This window comes from Oncorhynchus keta, chromosome 27 (assembly GCF_023373465.1).
Source record: "Oncorhynchus keta strain PuntledgeMale-10-30-2019 chromosome 27, Oket_V2, whole genome shotgun sequence".
Classification (NCBI taxonomy): Eukaryota; Metazoa; Chordata; class Actinopteri; order Salmoniformes; family Salmonidae; genus Oncorhynchus; species Oncorhynchus keta.
Window position 1 is genome coordinate 34,411,314 of NC_068447.1, and position 17,997 is coordinate 34,429,310.

Consider the following 17,997-nt stretch of genomic DNA (forward strand, 5'->3'; position numbering starts at 1 on the left):
TGACTGAGTAGGTGAGTCCAAACTTTTGACTAGTGCTGTATATACTGCAAATCAGGTTCACAAAAAAAGTTAACAATTCTCTTGCCCATTGATAGACTGAGATCTTACTCATAACTAACACTTTTTTGTGATTTATATTTATCAGTCTGTTCCATACGTACCATGTCCCAGTTTTCCCAACCACACATGGTTCTCAACCCATATCTCCACAGGTGGCCAAGTTTGGAGTCAGTTTGTGAACACCAAGAAAGCAGCGGATTGCTCTGTTTTCAAACATTGTTACAATTAGTACGCACTTTGGATCCCCATACGCCAGCACCATAGTCCATCGCTGGACACGCACAAGATTTATACAACTGAGAATACGCACAGTAACCAAGATCCTTACAGTACCTATTTTTATTTGGTTTAACACTGACCCGAAGGCTCTAATTGCAGAATCTGCCAGTGATCTAATGCCATCTTCAAAGGTCATGTGTTCATCCAGAGTGAAACCAAGGTATTTATAGAGCCCAGTGTAGAATAACAGGGTTGTACCAAAACAAAAGTTGTGTGCACTTCTTTCTGAAATGAACAGAAGGACTTCTGTTCCTAGGAAAGCCAAAGCATATATAGATAGATAAACAAAGTCCTTCTGTTCATCAAACATCTGACCAGACAGTTCTAGATGGTGGGAGAGCCTGTTTTTTAGAATGCAATAATAGAATTAGCATACAATGCTAATGAGATTCATCCCTCTATTGTTCAATGGGATTTTAGGGTAATTTTTGGGGATTGGCTTGATTATGGATTTGTATCATACAGATAGAATAATGCTTCAAAACAAGCCTGGAAGAGTTCAAATTGTATTTGGAACAAATAAGATATTTCTACAGTTCTTCACTCCCATGCCAAGACCCTTATGCGATGACCTTTGTCTTCAACTTTTTGGCGAGACAATTCTTAGGCTCAGTTTACACAGGCAGTCTAATTCTGATATTTTGCCAATAATTGGTATTTTGACCTATCAGATATTTTGCCCATAATTGGACAAAAGATGAGAATTGAGCTGCCTGTGTAAATACAACCTAAGTGAATTTAATTCATGGGGATTTAAAGCCATCTAGATATGCCTTAAACAAGTAGATATGTGTTTGTATACTTATATAAAAAACCCTTGTTATTTCTATCTGCTTACCTATTCAAGTATAACCCCTCCATTTCATTTGCACAATGTCGGTGACAGCATGGTCATAGGGCACATACCTAATAAAACTATCACATGCACAAGGTTAGTCTTGGCTGTTAAGTGAAGTGCAATCTTTTGAATCCCATGTAATTACATTGTTTTCTGACGGTTCTTAAATGAGCACACCACCAAAGTAAATATGAAAGGCAATGCACTGTAATGCTGTTTGTTTACCAGACCATGAGAAACACAGCAATCATACACAATCATATGCATCCCATAAATTATGAAATGTCAGCAAACAAGGACGTTTTCATCTCTTAGATTAAATATAGTCTACAGTACAGTACACTGTGCACCCTGAGCATGTGTCATTGTCACTGTTATGAGCAGTGGTCACAATTAGTCACACAGGAGAAGGGCATGAGCCTGATGTTCTCACACAACCTTCATCCTTCACAATCCACATTTAGTGGCTACCTTTAGAAACAGCTTCACAATAGATAAAAAATAAAATACAGAATGATAATTCAAAATATCAAAAGTCCTAACTAATCAATCAACTGATGTTTACATGATCTTTTCACTTGCAGAGATCCCCGTGACTGACTGAGCTTTTGGATCACACACGTCTGCCAAGAGGTAGAGGTACTGTATACATGTGTATTCCTTTCTGTCCTTCCTAATTCAGGCACAGAACAGACTGTGAGAACATCTCAATTGCATAGTCCTTGCATCCTCTCTCCTTGTGTCCTCTCTCCTTGTCATTTTCTCAAACTGTTGGATGAGAAAGCTAGAGGTCCCACCCCTCTGACCTTCTCCTCCAATAGGTTTTGATGAGGCAGGGAGAGAAGACGCAAGGCGTATGCAATTGAGATTCTCCCTAAGACAGAAGACATCAAACATCAAGCGTTTATCTTCACAAGGCCCCCAATGATTGCCAGAGAGAATGAAGATGGGAAGCCCTTGTGGTTCACTGTGGTATTGCATGAGCCTACAGTATATTGGCAGCATACTGTACATTGCCAGAAAGCCTGCTTTGAACATTGCTAAGTATACTCGCCAAGTAAAACAATATTTGCTAATAGCTGGGTTACAAAAAATGCTTTAATCATGCCAATTATTTCCCCATCGTACACAGGAAAATATGTTTTACTTTTTTCATATTGCGAAAAGGCTGTCCTTGTGTAGATAAGAACCCAATGTAAGAAAAAATTGTACTTTGGTTATTTCTTAATGCAGTGTGGCTAGTGGGCCCTTGTGTGATAGACTAGTAAGTAGTATCTTATGAAATTACATTAAAGGAACTGATTACACAAATATTTTTGCTTTGCGGTAATGAGTAAGAAGTTACTACTGAGGACCACAGAATATCAGAGCTCCTGCCAACTTGTGATCCTCAGGCTCTATGGATGTACCAAGGTGCCTGATCAGTCTATTATGAAATGAACAACCCCAAGACAAAACAAAACACAAGGAATCGACTGCAACACGTTTTTGTCATCAAAACAAGAACATCTTGTTTCAAGTGATCAGCCGTTTCTGAAGAGATTACTGCAAGACCTAAAACAATGAACATTCGAATGAATGTTCAGCCTCATTGAATATTGAACTATGCAGATGAGCCGGAGTCTCAAGAGGAGAGCTGTCTCTTTTATACACAATGGCAGCTCTCTGAAATATAGCCAATCAGAGGTGACCAACACAAGAACATTGGAATCGCCCTGAGGATGGGGGAGGATGACTAAATGTACAGCTCTAGGGTCTAGCACCATGTCACACAGAAGAGAAAGAACATCTCCACAACAATAAATTGTCTGAGATTGAACCACATCTGCAAGAAATTAATGAACTTGTATTTCTCTAGTAACTTGGTCCTCTTCATTATGTTAGTCCATAAAGGGTATGTCTTTAACAATGTACAACACATTCTCAATGTGAATAAATGCCTTTGTACCTGTGTTTGTCTTTCACCCCATCTATTGAGTTGTTCACACTTTAAACAAACTGTTATTATCCTTTATGGTGTTTTATAAGGTTTATAATACTTTACCTCTTTGTATATTCAGAATTTGCGACTTTAAGTCAAATGTTACCATATTATTGTATGTCTCCATGTTGGAATCTATCCTGTCTTTATGTGTCCTAATGTCTCTGTACCAAGTACTAGGTCTCAGCCATGTCTTTGCCAGAAAGGTGCTTCTCCTCTCCCTTTCAACAAGTCCTTACCAGGAGGAACGTCTCTTGCCCCATCTGCTTCCATCACTTTGTCTTTGCATGCCCAGGCCCTTCACAGGCTGAACATGAAGTAGATTTTTTATTTTTTAAAGGTAGGACAGTGATCAAACACAAGTTTTGCTTTTTCACTCATCAGTATATTGTTTTTCAAATTCCACACAATGAGGTAAAATTAGGTACATTTTGATTGTGTGTCCTGAGGTTAGAAATATTCTGGACAACCAATCAAATCAGTTTAGGTCATGCTGCCTTTAAGGCAGATCTGAACATGACAAACACAATCAATGTTCAAGCTATTTTGGATGAAAAAAAGCGGTATTGCGGTATTGTATCTTGTGTGTGTGTGTGTGTGTGTGTGTGTGTGTGTGTGTCTGTGTGTGTGTGTGTGTATATGAAAAAATGCATTCCAGAAGAATGTGCATGCATACTTTACATTCTTCTGGATTGCATTTTAAAAAATATATATATACACAATCGCTCTTATCAAGACACAACACTTCCTAAAACTACAGGCCATTCTCCTGTGTGAAAATGTAAAATGCTATTCAGATTCAAGGACAAGAATAATAAAAAAGTGTTACAGGCTGCACAGTGCACTTTGGATTATTATTGTCCTGTGATGTGCACAGTAAAGACTTTGACACCATTTCCAGTACCCCACTTGGGGGAAAGCATGCCATGACTGACATCTGCTGGTAGGAATATATTTGTCATACAAAATATAGAACCGCTTCATTTCAGGGACAGATATGCAGCAGGTGCATAGTATGTGGTCCCGTGTGGCTCAATTGGTAGAGCATTGCACTTGCCAAGCCAGGGTTGTGAGTTTGATTCCCATGGGGGACAAGTATGAAAAAGCAGGAAAAAATACACGCTCACTACTGTAAGTTGTTCTGGATAAGGGTTTCTGCTAAAAGCTTCTGTAGCCTAGACCCAGGTCTACTGCTTGCTAAGATAACAGGATGCCTCTACTAATGACTTGTAACTTAATAAATATACCATTATTTAATACATTTCCCCCACAATGAAATTGGGGAGGGACTGTGGATCTCCCTCCATCTGTTCGGACTTTAATTTCATGCGATAGCTGACACATCACTGGCCCGATTTTGACTAAACTTGGGTGAATGATGCATCTACACGGATTGAAGTGGATTTCTCAAGGGATCATAGCTTTCACATGGACTCACCTGGTAATGGAATGAGTAGGTGTTCCTAATGTTTTGTGCACTCAGTGTATATTGATACATTGGCTGGATCTATGTTTATGTATCACATTTGTTGGGGCTTTATCTGACTTATTTTCTTTTTGCGTCTCATCTTTTCTCCTGCTGGCATCAAGAGGTCCAAGGTTCCTGGGGTCATGATCACGCAGTTTATAGAGGGGGTCATGATCACGCAGTTTATAGAGGGGCTCCTGAGTGGCCAAGTGGTCTAAGGCACAGCATCTCGGTGCGAGAGGTGTCACTATAGACCCTGGTTCAATTCCAGGCTGTATCACCACTGGCTGTGATTGGGATTCCTATGCAGTGCACATGGCCCAGCGTCATCTGGGTTAAGCCTTCATTGTAAAAATAAATAAAACAATTCTTAACTGACTTGCCTAGTTAAATAAATAAAAATAGGACTTACCAGGGGGCAAGAGCACCCCAGACTTCCCATCACTCTAACCATTCAAGAGGGTAAGCCCCTTGGATGTTTTAGGAGGTCTGTATCAGACCTATGCCCTCTCAGTGTTGGTCTATGTGCAATAGCTTTTCGAGTGTAATTCACATTGGGATTGAGGTATTTGATCATGAATCCATGTTTTTGCATATCATATAGGTAAATTAGGCATTTTCAAAGCCCATGTGTGTGGGGATCCCAAACTGGTAGTGACGTGGGGAAGAGCCAAGGGGGATATGTCAGACACAGAGACATTTCAACACAGAAAAACAAATATGAAGAAGCTACTGGTGAATACACTTTAGAGGTGAATCTAACCTTGTGCAATAGCATGCGTATAACCCATGAATCCAGTCAGTTGTCCTTATATAGTTGATTTATTTCACCAGATTCCCAGAGTGTCTGGAGAGGAGGTAGACACTTACAAATGCTATTCTACAAATTAATATGGCAAGGCTATTTGCACTGCGGCATTGAATGTTATAGAGTGTGAGAATGCCTGCCTGGTATTATTTGTTTTCTTACACTTCATATCATTTTGCATGAAGAGTTGAGTCTTTGTATTTTGGTGCTAATCCTTAACATCTCTCATTAGTTGGATTCAAGAAGAAGGCCTTGGAGCAGCTGGAAAACGTAGGTAGGTCTTTTCATTCATCTATCCATGACAATGCTGATTTTATAACCAAATGGAAAGGTGGTATTTACCACATACGACTTGGAAAAATCCACTTGAACGCCCCTCCAACTCGTACTAGTGGGAAACCCATCTATCATCCCTGAGCTCCGACTTCTCCCACATGCTGACCTCTGATGTGACCTACTAAGGAAATGACCTCGATAACAGCATTGTCGGCAGTTAAATGTAAGTCAAACATTTTTGATTAAAAACTATGGTTTTTGAACATCATTTGTTTACAAGCATGACATATGTACTTTCAGTTGATGCAGCTTGATGGCCATTAGCCAAACAACGTTTCTCAACAAGTTCAAAGGACATGAATGCATCCAACTGGTAATTACCACCTTCCCACTTGGTTATGAACACAGCATAACAAGCGTAAGAAACCTACAACTACAACAAAGGAGGAGTATTTGGAGTCATGGAGTTGTCAGTCCGAAACCATTGATTGTGAAAAGCACATTAATCATTTCATTTAAACTGAGTGTACTAAACATTAAGAACACCTTCCTAACATCGAGTTGTACAAATCTTATCTCTTGTGTTGCCTATTCACCCTGTGAATGGCACACATACACAATCCATGTATCAATTGTCTCGAGGCTTAGAAATCCTCTCACCTTATAAGAATCCACTCTCCCGCCCTCTGGTCATTCTCAAGCATGCTTCTCTTCCTCACGCTCTTGCAGGCAGGGAAATGCGGTCATACATCTCACGAAAGTCACCTCAAGTTCTCTTTCAAATACTTGTTTTGATGCATCACATATGGAGAGCCCTGCCTTGCTGTCTGATAAGTGTGGGAATTGGACCATTTTTCTGTCCTGCTAAGCATTCAAAATATAATGAGTACTTTTGTGTGTCAGGGAAAATATAGTAAAAAAGTACATTAATTTCTTTAAGAATGTAGTAAAGTAAAAGTTGTCCAAATGTAAAGTACAAATACCCTAAAAACGAATGAAGTATAGTACTTTAAAGTATTTTTTTATTAAGTACTGTACTTTACACCACTGCCTGCCTTATATTTGACTATGTTGAAGCACTTTTGACACCAAGGTATGATCTTAGTCAGACTACTACTCAGCAGAGCATGTGCAAATGTCTCAGCTTCAAAATGTTAGTGATCAATTTAGTGATAAACTAACTCTGCCAGTACCCTAGTTATTGATGGAAAAACAAGCCCTGCTCGTGCAATAATAGTTAGAGGCAAAAAAAGGGCCATAGGCAAGGGGAAAAGGGCCACAGTGTGTCTTGAGACCGGAAGGAGGGCTGACATGCAGACTTCTGCCCCTGGCTAAAACACTGGAGGGAGAGCCTGAGGGAGGGAGGCACTCGGGTGGAACAAAATGTGCGTCTCCTCTATTTTCTCATGTGAGCACAGTCACGAAGAGAGCTGCTGCACAGAGAAAGGGGTTTTGTCCTAATGCAGCCTTACCTTCCCACTGCTGCGAAAGGAGGAGAGGGGAAGGAGTGGCAAGAGTTAAACCCGAGGAGAGTGGGTAGGGAGGCGTATGCTTTGCGCTCTATCCTCCTTAGCTTACCTCCCCCAGGAGGGTTATAAGGGCGGAACCCTGCTGTAGCCTACTGTAGGACTGATTACTTACAGGTTTGGCCTGGTTCAGCAATCTAGCCTGAGTCTTTTCAAACTGCTCCGTCGCGAGGGACCTCAGTCCCCCAAGGCCAGCATGTTGCCCCCTCCCAGCTGTGAGGCTGGGGTGAGATGCAGGAATTGAAGGCTTCACCTTCTTTCTTGTGCATGTCACACTTCTGTCACATGGTGAGACAGAGGGCCCCAACAACTCCTTGGGTGTCACTGGGGCTTCCATGAGGTCCACCTTTTCTTTGTATTTTAAGCTGGATAAGCTCAGTCAAAGTGCCCTTTCTCCCATCACTGCTAGGCTCATGGTACGACCACAACGTTGAATGGCACTACGGGAAGCAGAGGTTTAGATCTGTAACCACACAAATCTCCTCCCAAGCATCTGGATCTAGGGTGGCTGAAATCCAGTTGCTTCCCCACCTCCTCCTCCAGTAGCTCAACCTGATAAGCCAACAATAAAGAGGTCACATTGAGAGCTCTGACTGAATTGGCTAAGGCTTTGTACATCTTCTGAAAATAGAGGCAATAAAGAGCTCCCTCTTTCTAGGGAGTGAGGTGCCGGTGTTGATAGTAACACGGCACGAGGTGTTTAAGTGGTTAGCCAGTGACGGCTCCACCATGGGAGGGTTGCCAAACCCGTATTCCTCCATTTTGTGCATGGCCAGGTCAGTCATGCTGAGGAGAGCTAGGGGGTAATGCTATTCGTGAGGAAGAGAAGCGAGAATGACCAGATGGGAGAGGGTGGGAGAGTGACTCCTTCCAAGATGGCGTAGCAGTCAGACGTATTTTGTCCTCGTCGTGTCCTGTGTTTATATTTTTTCTAAAACTCAACTTCAAAACACTCTCCTGCAAACCGCCTCACCCAATGTGGTGCGGATCTGTTTTTTTTTCTAAAGTATTATTCACCTCGAATCCGAAATCCCCCAACAGAAGCTAGCCAGCTCACTAGCTAGTAATCAGCTAACCACTGCTAGCCGTCATCAGCTAACCTTTAGCTTGGAAAGCTCTCGCCAGTTTGTACAACGTGACTCAAACCAGAGCACACCGGACCTCCATATTCTCTCCATATCCCTGGATTCCTACCGCAAGCTCGGGACATTTTCACCTGGATCTTCGCAGCTAGCTAGCTGCTATCCGAGTACTGGCTAACGTCGGTCCTGGAGCAAGCACCAATTAGCATTAAGCAAGTCTAAGCTTGGCCCTTTCTCCTGGTTAGCTAAAGAGGCCCATCAGCCACTCCTGGGCTACAATACCAGGACCCTTTCTACTGCTGATACGGGGCACGGAACCCCGCCGATCCTTCACGACTGGACTACAACGTAATCTGCTCAAGGGGATACTCAACTGGCCACTACATCGTGACCACTCCTGAATGCCCGCTATCCGGGGTCCGCTAGCTGCTAGCTGTCTAGAGCATATTGGACTGTTAGCTGTATAGATCCATCGGCCAATTTCTTGGGCCATCATACCTATTTTGCTAATTGGACTTGAACCCCTCTGCTACTCGGAACCCTACTAATCCATCATGACTGGTCTATCAACGTCACTGCACGCGGAGAACAAAACAGACTTTCCTCCGTCGAGATGTCCCTCTAAGGCCCATCTGCTAGCTTGCTAGACCCGGTCTGTTAGATTGCTAGCTCCGGCCTGCTAGCTGTCTCCAGCCAGCCCAACCACTCACTAGACCCCTATTGATGACCCGGCTACGTATGCCTTTCCCTAATATCAATATGCCTTGTCCATTACTGTCCTGGTTAGTGATTATTGTCTTATTTCACTGTAGAGCCTCTAGCCCTACTCAATATGCCTTAACCTACCATTTAGTTCCACCTCCCACATATGCTGTGATATCACCCGGTTTAAACGTCTCTAGAGACAATATCTCTTTCATCAATACTCAATGCCAAGGTTTTTCTCCAATGTACTCACATCCTACCATACCTGTCTGTACATTATGCCTTGAATCTATTCTCTCACGCCCAGAAACCTGCTCCTTTTACTCTCTGCTCTGAACGCACTAAACGACCAGTCCTGTTAGCCTTTAGTCGTACCTTCATCCTACTCCTCCTCTGTTCCTCTGGTGATGTAGAGGTTAATTCAGGCCCTGCAGTGCCTAGCTCCACTCCTACTCCCCAGGTGCTCTCATTTGTTGACTTCTGTAACCGTAAAGCCTTGGTTTCATGCATGTTAACATTAGAAGCCTCCTCCCTAAGTTTGTTTTATTCACTGCTTTAGCACACTCTGCCAACCCGGATGTCCTAGCCGTGTCTGAATCCTGGCTTAGGAAGTCCACCAAAAACCCTGACATTTCCATCCCTAACTATAACATTTTCCGACAAGATAGAACTGCCAAAGGGGGCGGTGTTGCAATCTACTGCAGAGATAGACAGAACTCTGCAGGCTTACTATCCAGATCTGTACCCAAACAATTCGAACTTCTACTTTTAAAAATCCATCTTTCCAGAAACAAGTCTCTCACTGTTGCCGCCTGCTATAGACCACCTTCTGCCCCCAGCTGTGCCCTGGACACCATATGTGAATTGATTTCCCCCATCTATCTTCAGAGATCGTCCTGCTAGGTGACCTAAACTGTGACATGCTTAACACCCCAGCCATCCTACAATCTAAGCTTGATGCCCTCAATCTCACACAAATGATCAATGAACCCACCAGGTACAACCCCAAATCCGTAAACACGGGCATCCTCATAGATATCATCCTAACCAACTTGCCCTCCAAATACACCTCTGCTGTTTTCAATCAAGATCTCAGCGGTCACTGCCTCATTGCCTGCATCTGTAATGGGTCTGCGGTCAAACGACCAACCCTCATCACTGTCAAACGCTCCCTAAAACACTTCTGCGAGCAGGCCTTTCTAATCTACCTGTCCTGGGTATCCTTGAAAGATATTGACCTCATCCCGTCAGTAGAGGATGCCTGGCTATTCTTTAAATGTGCTTTCCTCACCATCTTAAATAAGCATGCCCCTTTCAAAAAATGTAGAACCAGGAACAGATATAGCCCTTGGGTCTCTCCAGAACTGACTGCCCTTGACCAGCACAAAAACATCATGTGGTGTTCTGCATTAGCATCGAACAGCCCCCGTGATATGCAACTTTTCAGGAAAGTTAGGGACAAATATACACAGGAAGTTAGGAAAGCAAAGGCTAGCTTTCTCAAGTAGAAATTTGCATCCTGTAGCACAAACTCCAAAATGTTCTGGGACACTGTAAAGTCCATGGAGAATAAGAGCACCTCCTCCCAGCGGCCCACTGTACTGAGGCTAGGAAACATTGTTACCACCGATAAATCCACTATAATGGAGAATTTCAATAAGAATTTTTCAGCGGCTGGCCATGCTTTCCACCTGGCTACCCCTACCCCGGTCAACAGCCCTGCGCTCCCCACAGCAACTTGCCCAAGCCTCCCCCACTTCTCCTTCACCCAAATCCAGATAGCTGATGTTCCGAAAGAGCTGCAAAATCTGGACCCCTACAAATCAGCCGGGCTAGACAACCTGGACCCTCTCCTTTTAAAATGTTCTGCCAAAATTGTTGCAACCCGTATTACTAGCCTGTTTAACCTCTCTTTCTTATCGTCTGAGATTCACATCGATTGGAAAGCTGCCGCGGTCATCCCCCTCTTCAAAGGGGGAGACACTCTAGACCCAATCTGCTTCAGACCTATATATATTCTACCATGCCTTTCTAAGGTCTTCGAAAGCCAATTTAACAAACAGATTACCTTCTCCGCTATGCAATCTAGTTTCAGAGCTGGTCATGGGTGCACCTCAGCCACGCTCAGGGTCCTAAACAATATCATAACCGCCATCGATAAGAGACATTATTGTGCAGCCGTATTCACCGACCTGGCTAAGGCTTTCGACTGTCAATCACAGCATTCTTATTGGCATACTCAACAGCCTTGGTTTCTCAAATAATTCCCTCGCCTGGTTCACCAACTACTTCTCTGATAGAGTTCAGTATGTCAAATCGGAGGGCCTGTTGTCCGGACCTCTGGAAGTCTCTATGGGTGTGCCACAGAGTTCAATTCTTGGGCCGACTCTTCTCTGTATACATCAATGATGTTGCTCTTGCTGCTGGTGATTATTTGATCCACCTCTACGCAGACGACACCATTCTGTATACCTCTGGCCATTCTTTGGACACTGTGTTAACTAACCTCCAGATGAGCTTTAATGCCATACAACTCTCCTTCCATGGCCTCCAACTGCTCTTAAATGCAAGTAAAACTAAATGCATGCTCTTCAACCGATCGCTGCCCGCACCTGCCCACCCGTCCAGCATCACAACTCTGGACAGTTCTGACTTAGGTATTTGTAGTTGTCCACATATTCTAAGTGTTTGGTTAGACTGTAAACTCTCCTTCCAGACTCACATTAAACATCTCCAATCCAAAATCAAATCTAGAATCGGCTTCCTATTTCGCAACAAAGCATCCTTAACGCATGCTGCCAAACATACCCTCGTAAAACTGAACATCCTTCCGATCCTCGAGTTTGGCGATGTCATTTACAAAATAGCCTCCAACACTCTTCTCAACCATGTGGATGCAGTCTACCAGTGTCATCCGTTTTGTCACCAAAGCCCCATATACTGTACTACCCACCACTGCGACCTGTACGCTCTCGTTGGCCGGCCCTCGCTTCATACTCATCGCCAAACCCACTGGCTCCAGGTCATCTATAAGTCTCTGCTAGGTAAATCCCCGCCTTATCTCAGCTCACTGGTCACCATAGCAGCACCCACCCGTAGCACGCGCTCCAGCAGGTATATCTCACTGGTCACCCCCAAAGCCAATTCTTCCTTCGGCCGCCTCTATTTCCAGTTCTCTGCTGCCAATGACTGGAACAAACTCACTAAAGCTGGAGACTCTTACCTCCCTCACTAGCTTTATGCACCAGCTGTCAGAACAGCTCACAGATCACTGCACCTGTACATAGCTCATCTGTAAATAGCCCATCCAATCTACCTCATCCCCATACTGTATTTATTTATTTATCTTGCTCCTTTGCACCCCAGTATCTCTACTTGCACATTCATCTTCTGCACATTCTACCATTCCAGTGTTTAATTGCTATATTTTAATTACTTTGCCACCATGGCCTATTTATTGCCTTACCTCTCTTATCCTTTGCACATGCTGTATATAGATTTTTCTTCTGTATTATTGATTATATGTTTGTTTATTCCATGTCTAACTCTGTGTTTTTCACGTCCTGACCATAGAAAGCCTGAATTTTCTATGGTAGAGTAGGTCAGGGTGTGACTGGGGGTTTGTTCTAATTTATATTTTCTATTTGGGGTTCTAGGTTTGATTTTCTATGTTGGTGATTTGTATGATTCCCAATTAGAGGCAGCTGGTTATCGTTGTCTCTGATTGGGGATCATACTTAAGTATAATTTTTTCTACCTGTGGGTTATGGGATATTGTTTATGTTTAGTTGCCTGTTAGCACTGCATTGTCGTCAAGGTTAGTTTATTCTTTATTTGTTTTGTATTTGCTTAAGTTTCACTTAATTTTAATGAATAATGTGGAACTTTACGTACGCTGCGCCTTGGTCTGACCATCATTATTACGAACAGTGTAACAGTGTTGTTGTATGTGTCAAACTGCTTCGCTTTATCTTGGCCAGGTGGCAGTTGCAAATGAGAACTTGTTCTCAACTAGCCTACATGGTTAAATAAAGGTGAAATTTAAAAAATAAGGAGGTGACGTGCTCAACTCATTCGCCATTCTAAAATGTTTGTTTGTGCTTTTCTATTTACCAATTTCTGTGTTCTATTCAGGTTCTTTACTAATAACCAATTTATGTGTTCATGCAAGTGACTGATTGAACAAATCTTCACTATCAGTATCTGCAGTACGTCCAGAACCTTGTTTTGAGAAAAGGATATCTCAGTTTCAAGGCCTCAGCTTAGAGAGAAGCCTTGTGAGGTATTGGTCTGTCACATGAAGGAAGCAAACATTAATGATTAATGTATTATGAATGATGGATAAGCTAAATCATGCAAATATAACTTGTCTGTATATAAGTGTATTTTTTTGTATTTACATTTTTACCCCTTTTTCTCACCAATTTCGTGGTATAAAATTGTTAGTAGCTACTATCTTGTCTCATCGCTACAACTCCCGTACGGGCTCGGGAGACACGAAGGTTGAAAGTCAGGCGTCCTCCGATACACAACCCAACCAAGCCGAAACTGCTTCTTAACACAGCGCCATCCAACCCTGAAACCAGCAGCACCAATGTGTCAGAGGAAACACCGTTCACCTGGAAACCTTGGTTAGCGCGCACTGCGCCCGGCCCGCTACAGGAGTCACTGGTGCGCGATGAGACAAGGATTTCCCTTACCGGCCAAACCCTCCCTAACCCGGACGACGCTAGGCCAATTGTGTGTCGCCCCACGGACCTCCCGGTCGCGGCCGGTTACGACAGAGCCTGGGCGCTAACCCAGAGTCTCTGGTGGCACAGCTGGCGCTGCAGTACAGCGCCCTTAACCACTGCGCCACCCGGGAGGCCTATATAAGAGTATTAATTGGACTGTGGAGCTCCTGATCAACATTGATTGGAACCTCTCCAGCGCGCTGGTAATAAATAATTATTCATTTAAGATTGACTTTGAGTGTCCCTGTGTAAGAATTTCCATGACACATTATTCACCAATAATAAGATGAAAAGTTTAATGGTGGTGAGAGCAGGAAATTCTGTTAGGATCCTCTTAAACTTTGAGGTAAGAGGGTAAGAGGTCAAACTGGTAAACTCATCTTTCTCTAAACAATGTTTCCCCAGATTGCATTGGTAGGTCTTTCTGGTAGATTCCTGGAATTGGCTTATGCTTGGTGTTTTCAATCCAGATAATGTTCCAATCATCTTGTTATTAACAGGCCTCCCCATGGCCAGAAGTCACGTGGCTGAAGGATGATGTTCCTGTGCTGAAGCGGGTCAGTATCTCCAACTCTGAATCGTCATCTCCGCTACTGATCACTTCATCTGAGTGCTCTGATTCAGGGATCTACACCATAGGGGTCAAAACCCTAGTGGACCAGGAAACCTTCAGCGTGGAGGTTAGGGTTACAGGTACAGTAACATACAATGAAGCTCTCCCAGTCTATTTCAGAATGAGAAGGGATTGGAACTTAGCCTCACAAGATACTTGATCTCCTACGTTAATGGTTTGCTAAATGTAAGCTTGCGAGATCAGGCGGCTTGCAAGGCTAATTGGAACTTGCACAAGATGAAAAAAATGGCAAGTGTCAGCACTCACAAATTAAGTATTTTAAAATATCAGCAGTCACAATGAACATTGGCCATGATTGATGCAACAATTCTCACATAATGAGAGAATTCCCTCCCAAAGTGTTAGTTACATCCAACTGACTCTCATGTCTCTGACTCTGGCACTAGATGATCCCAAGCCCCCAGGACCAGTAGAACTTGAGGAGAACATCCCAGGCACTATGACAGTGATCTGGGAACCATCACCTGATGAGATGTGTGACGATCACCTCCACTACTCTGTGTCTAAACGAGACTCCATCAAAGGCTCATGGAGCACAGTGGCCCGACAGGCTCTTCAACATGTTCACCACTTCCGTGTCTATGCTAAGAAGGACACGGGCATGTCTGCCCCATCTGAGTCATCCACCTGGGGAAGTAAGAGGAAGAACGCTATTACTAGGCAAGTAAAGCGATCAATTGCCAAGTCATATAATCAGCTCATATGGATAGATTGGCAATAATAACAGTATAATCAATAACAGCTAAGTCATTAAGCTCAACATTAAGTACTAATGTGTTATACCTGTTTATTATTATATTTATTTATTATTTATTATTATATGTATTTATTACAAACAATCTATTAACCCTTTATAAAATGCTGCCATTTCAACGTATTCATTACATGACATGTGAGATGAGAGTTTGACCTCTCTGCCCTGCCTCTTCTCAAGGAACATTTGTGGTGAACATGCCAGCCTACAAGACCTGTGATTTGAGGACTGCTCAATCGTTCCTTCTGCCACTGAGACAGCACACAGCTCCCAAAGGTTACGAATGCTATATGTGCCATAAAGGGAAATCCCAAGCCTCGCGTCACCTGACTATCATCAAGTAGCAGACACCACAGATGGTGATTAAGTATTTGGTCAGCCAAACACCAAATACTTAATCACCATCTGTGGTGTCTGCTACTTGATGATAGTCTGCGGGACCCTAAAGACTCGGGCGAGTACACCATCCAAATAGAAAGTGCCCAGGGGAGGGCCGAGTGCTCCACCAAACTCAGTCGGAGATGAGAACTCATCTGACCTACTCTGACAAATGTATGTAGTACCTTGGTGTGAGTCGGAATATCATTGAATGTAATGTCATTGAATGTTGCATGAAATAGAGTTATATTGTTTCTCTCTCTTGCTCACAGAATGAGAAACATTGTGTTTTTACAGTGCTTCAGTATGTAGAGCCATTATTATGTATCAAGGTGGAAAATGTAAAGTTTGTTATATGGTAAGTTATAAGTTATTTCCAAAAAATGCATGGCTGTACTGCTTGTAAGACATGCACTGTGGTTGTTGGGGATAGTAAGTACAAATCCGAGAGTTATTGTTTTTGATCATTGTGTTTGATGTGGATACTCCACAACCTAAAAGGACATAAATCGAGATGGCATTGACCCAACCTGGGAGACAGACAGGAGCAGGGGAACAAATGCTGGTGGTTTCATGAACAAAACAAACTGGCAATAGACAAATAGAGAACACAGATATAAATACACAGGGGATAATGGGGAAGATGGGCTACACCTGGAGGGAGGTGGAGACAAGCACAAAGACAGGTGAAACAGATCAGGGTGTGACAACTGAAGGTCCCATGAAATACTAAATATGACTACAGACAATAACTGAGCTATGCAGTCCACAGTTGTTGTGAAAGTGTTTATAGAGCCCCTTCATATTTTAGGCTACATATTTACTAATAATTGGCCTACACAGTCACTACACAGCTGGCTATTTGGTTCCTTGGAAGTTGTGGTTGTGATTTTAATAATACTGCTAGTTCCTCGACGTACATATCACTTACAAAATGAAATGGTCCACCCACACAGACAGTGTGGTGGAGAAGGCGCAACAGCGCCTCTTCAACCTCGGGAGGCTGAAGAAATTTGGCTTGGCACCTAAAACCCTCAGTCTGCACAACGCATCACTAGGTGCAGTCTACCTACCCTCGAAGACCCCTACAGCACCCAATTTCCGAGAAAGGCCAAAAAGATCATCAAGGACAACAACCACCTGAGCCACTGCCTGTTCACCCCACTATCATCCAGAAGTGGAGGTCAGTACAGGTGCATCAAAGCTGAGACCGAGAGACTGAAATATTAGCACATTAGAGGCTGCTGCCCTGTATACATGTTACTTAAAACGTTCTCTAAATGTTACAAAAGTTTTCTTGTGGCTTTTCTGGAAGGTTTTCTTAACGTACTGAACAATTTTAAAACATGAATTTAAATAGAACCATGAGGAAACCTGTAGGAAACATTATGCTGAAGTACTGAAATTCCCACAGAAAAACAATGTTTTCTTAACATTCTTCGAATAATTTGAGAACATGACTTAAATAAAACCATGATCAAATCGATTACAATTTTATTTGAGCTGAATACAACATGTGTAGACCTTACCATGGAATGCTTACTTACAAGCCCATAACCAACAATGCAGTTAAGAAATAGAGTTAAGAAAATAGTAACATAAACTAAAGTAAAAAAATCTAATCAAATCAAAAAGTAACACAAGAAAATTACATAACAATAACGAGGCTATATACAGGAAGTACCAGTACTGAGTCATTGTGCAGGGGTACAGGTTAGTTGAGGTAATTTGTAAAGTGACTATGCATAGGTAATACACATCAAGTACTATCAGTGTAAAAACAGGGGGGGGGGGGTGTAAATGTAAATAATCCAAGTGGCCATTTGATTAATTCTTCAGCAGTCTTATGGCTTGGGGGTAGTGTCATGGTTCCACCTGTCACCAGAGGGCTGCAGATACCATCCAAGAGACATTAATGATACTCAGCTGTGTAATATTACTAATTTTGATTTCCCTGCTAAAAGAGGTGTGTTTTCTGGTTTCCTTTGCAGAAGCTTGAATTGTTTGTCTTGTGCAGTTGTCTCCTGAGTGAGTTTTCAAGACTTAGTGTTTGTTGTTTTCCCAGTGTTACTATGATCCTTTGTTTCTCAGTAAAGTATTATGTTTATCCTTAACCACTGATTCCTCTCCTGGTCTCTTCTCTGTGCCTGGATCCAACCTCACCACATCACAGGTAGAAGCTGTTAAGGAGAATTTTGGTCCTAGAATTGGTGCTCTGGTACTGCTTGCCACGTGGTAGCAGAGAGAACAGTCTATGACCTGGGTGACTGGTGTCTTTGACCCTTTTTGGGGGCATTCCTCTGACAATGCCTGGTATATAGGTCCTGGATGTCAGGAAACTTGGCCCCAGTGACATACTGGGACGTACACATTACCCTGGGAAATTCCCATACCATACACTTGATTGTGCAGCTGTAGAACCTTTTGAGGATCTGGGGACCCAAACCGAACCTTTTCAGTCTCCTGGGGGCGAAA

At 42.8% G+C, this 17,997-nt stretch overlaps 1 protein-coding gene across 1 annotated transcript; it reads left to right on the forward strand.

Moving 5' to 3' along the window:
• The first annotated feature begins 1,799 nt into the window (after window positions 1-1,799).
• On the forward strand, window positions 1,800-16,765 carry LOC118359455 (immunoglobulin-like and fibronectin type III domain-containing protein 1). Its single transcript, XM_052482607.1, has 3 exons — window positions 1,800-1,816; window positions 14,257-14,449; window positions 14,777-16,765. Exon 3 carries the CDS (start codon window positions 14,830-14,832, stop codon window positions 15,109-15,111), a length of 282 nt encoding a protein of 93 aa, XP_052338567.1. The 5' UTR covers window positions 1,800-1,816; window positions 14,257-14,449; window positions 14,777-14,829; the 3' UTR covers window positions 15,112-16,765.
• The last annotated feature ends 1,232 nt before the right edge of the window (window positions 16,766-17,997 follow it).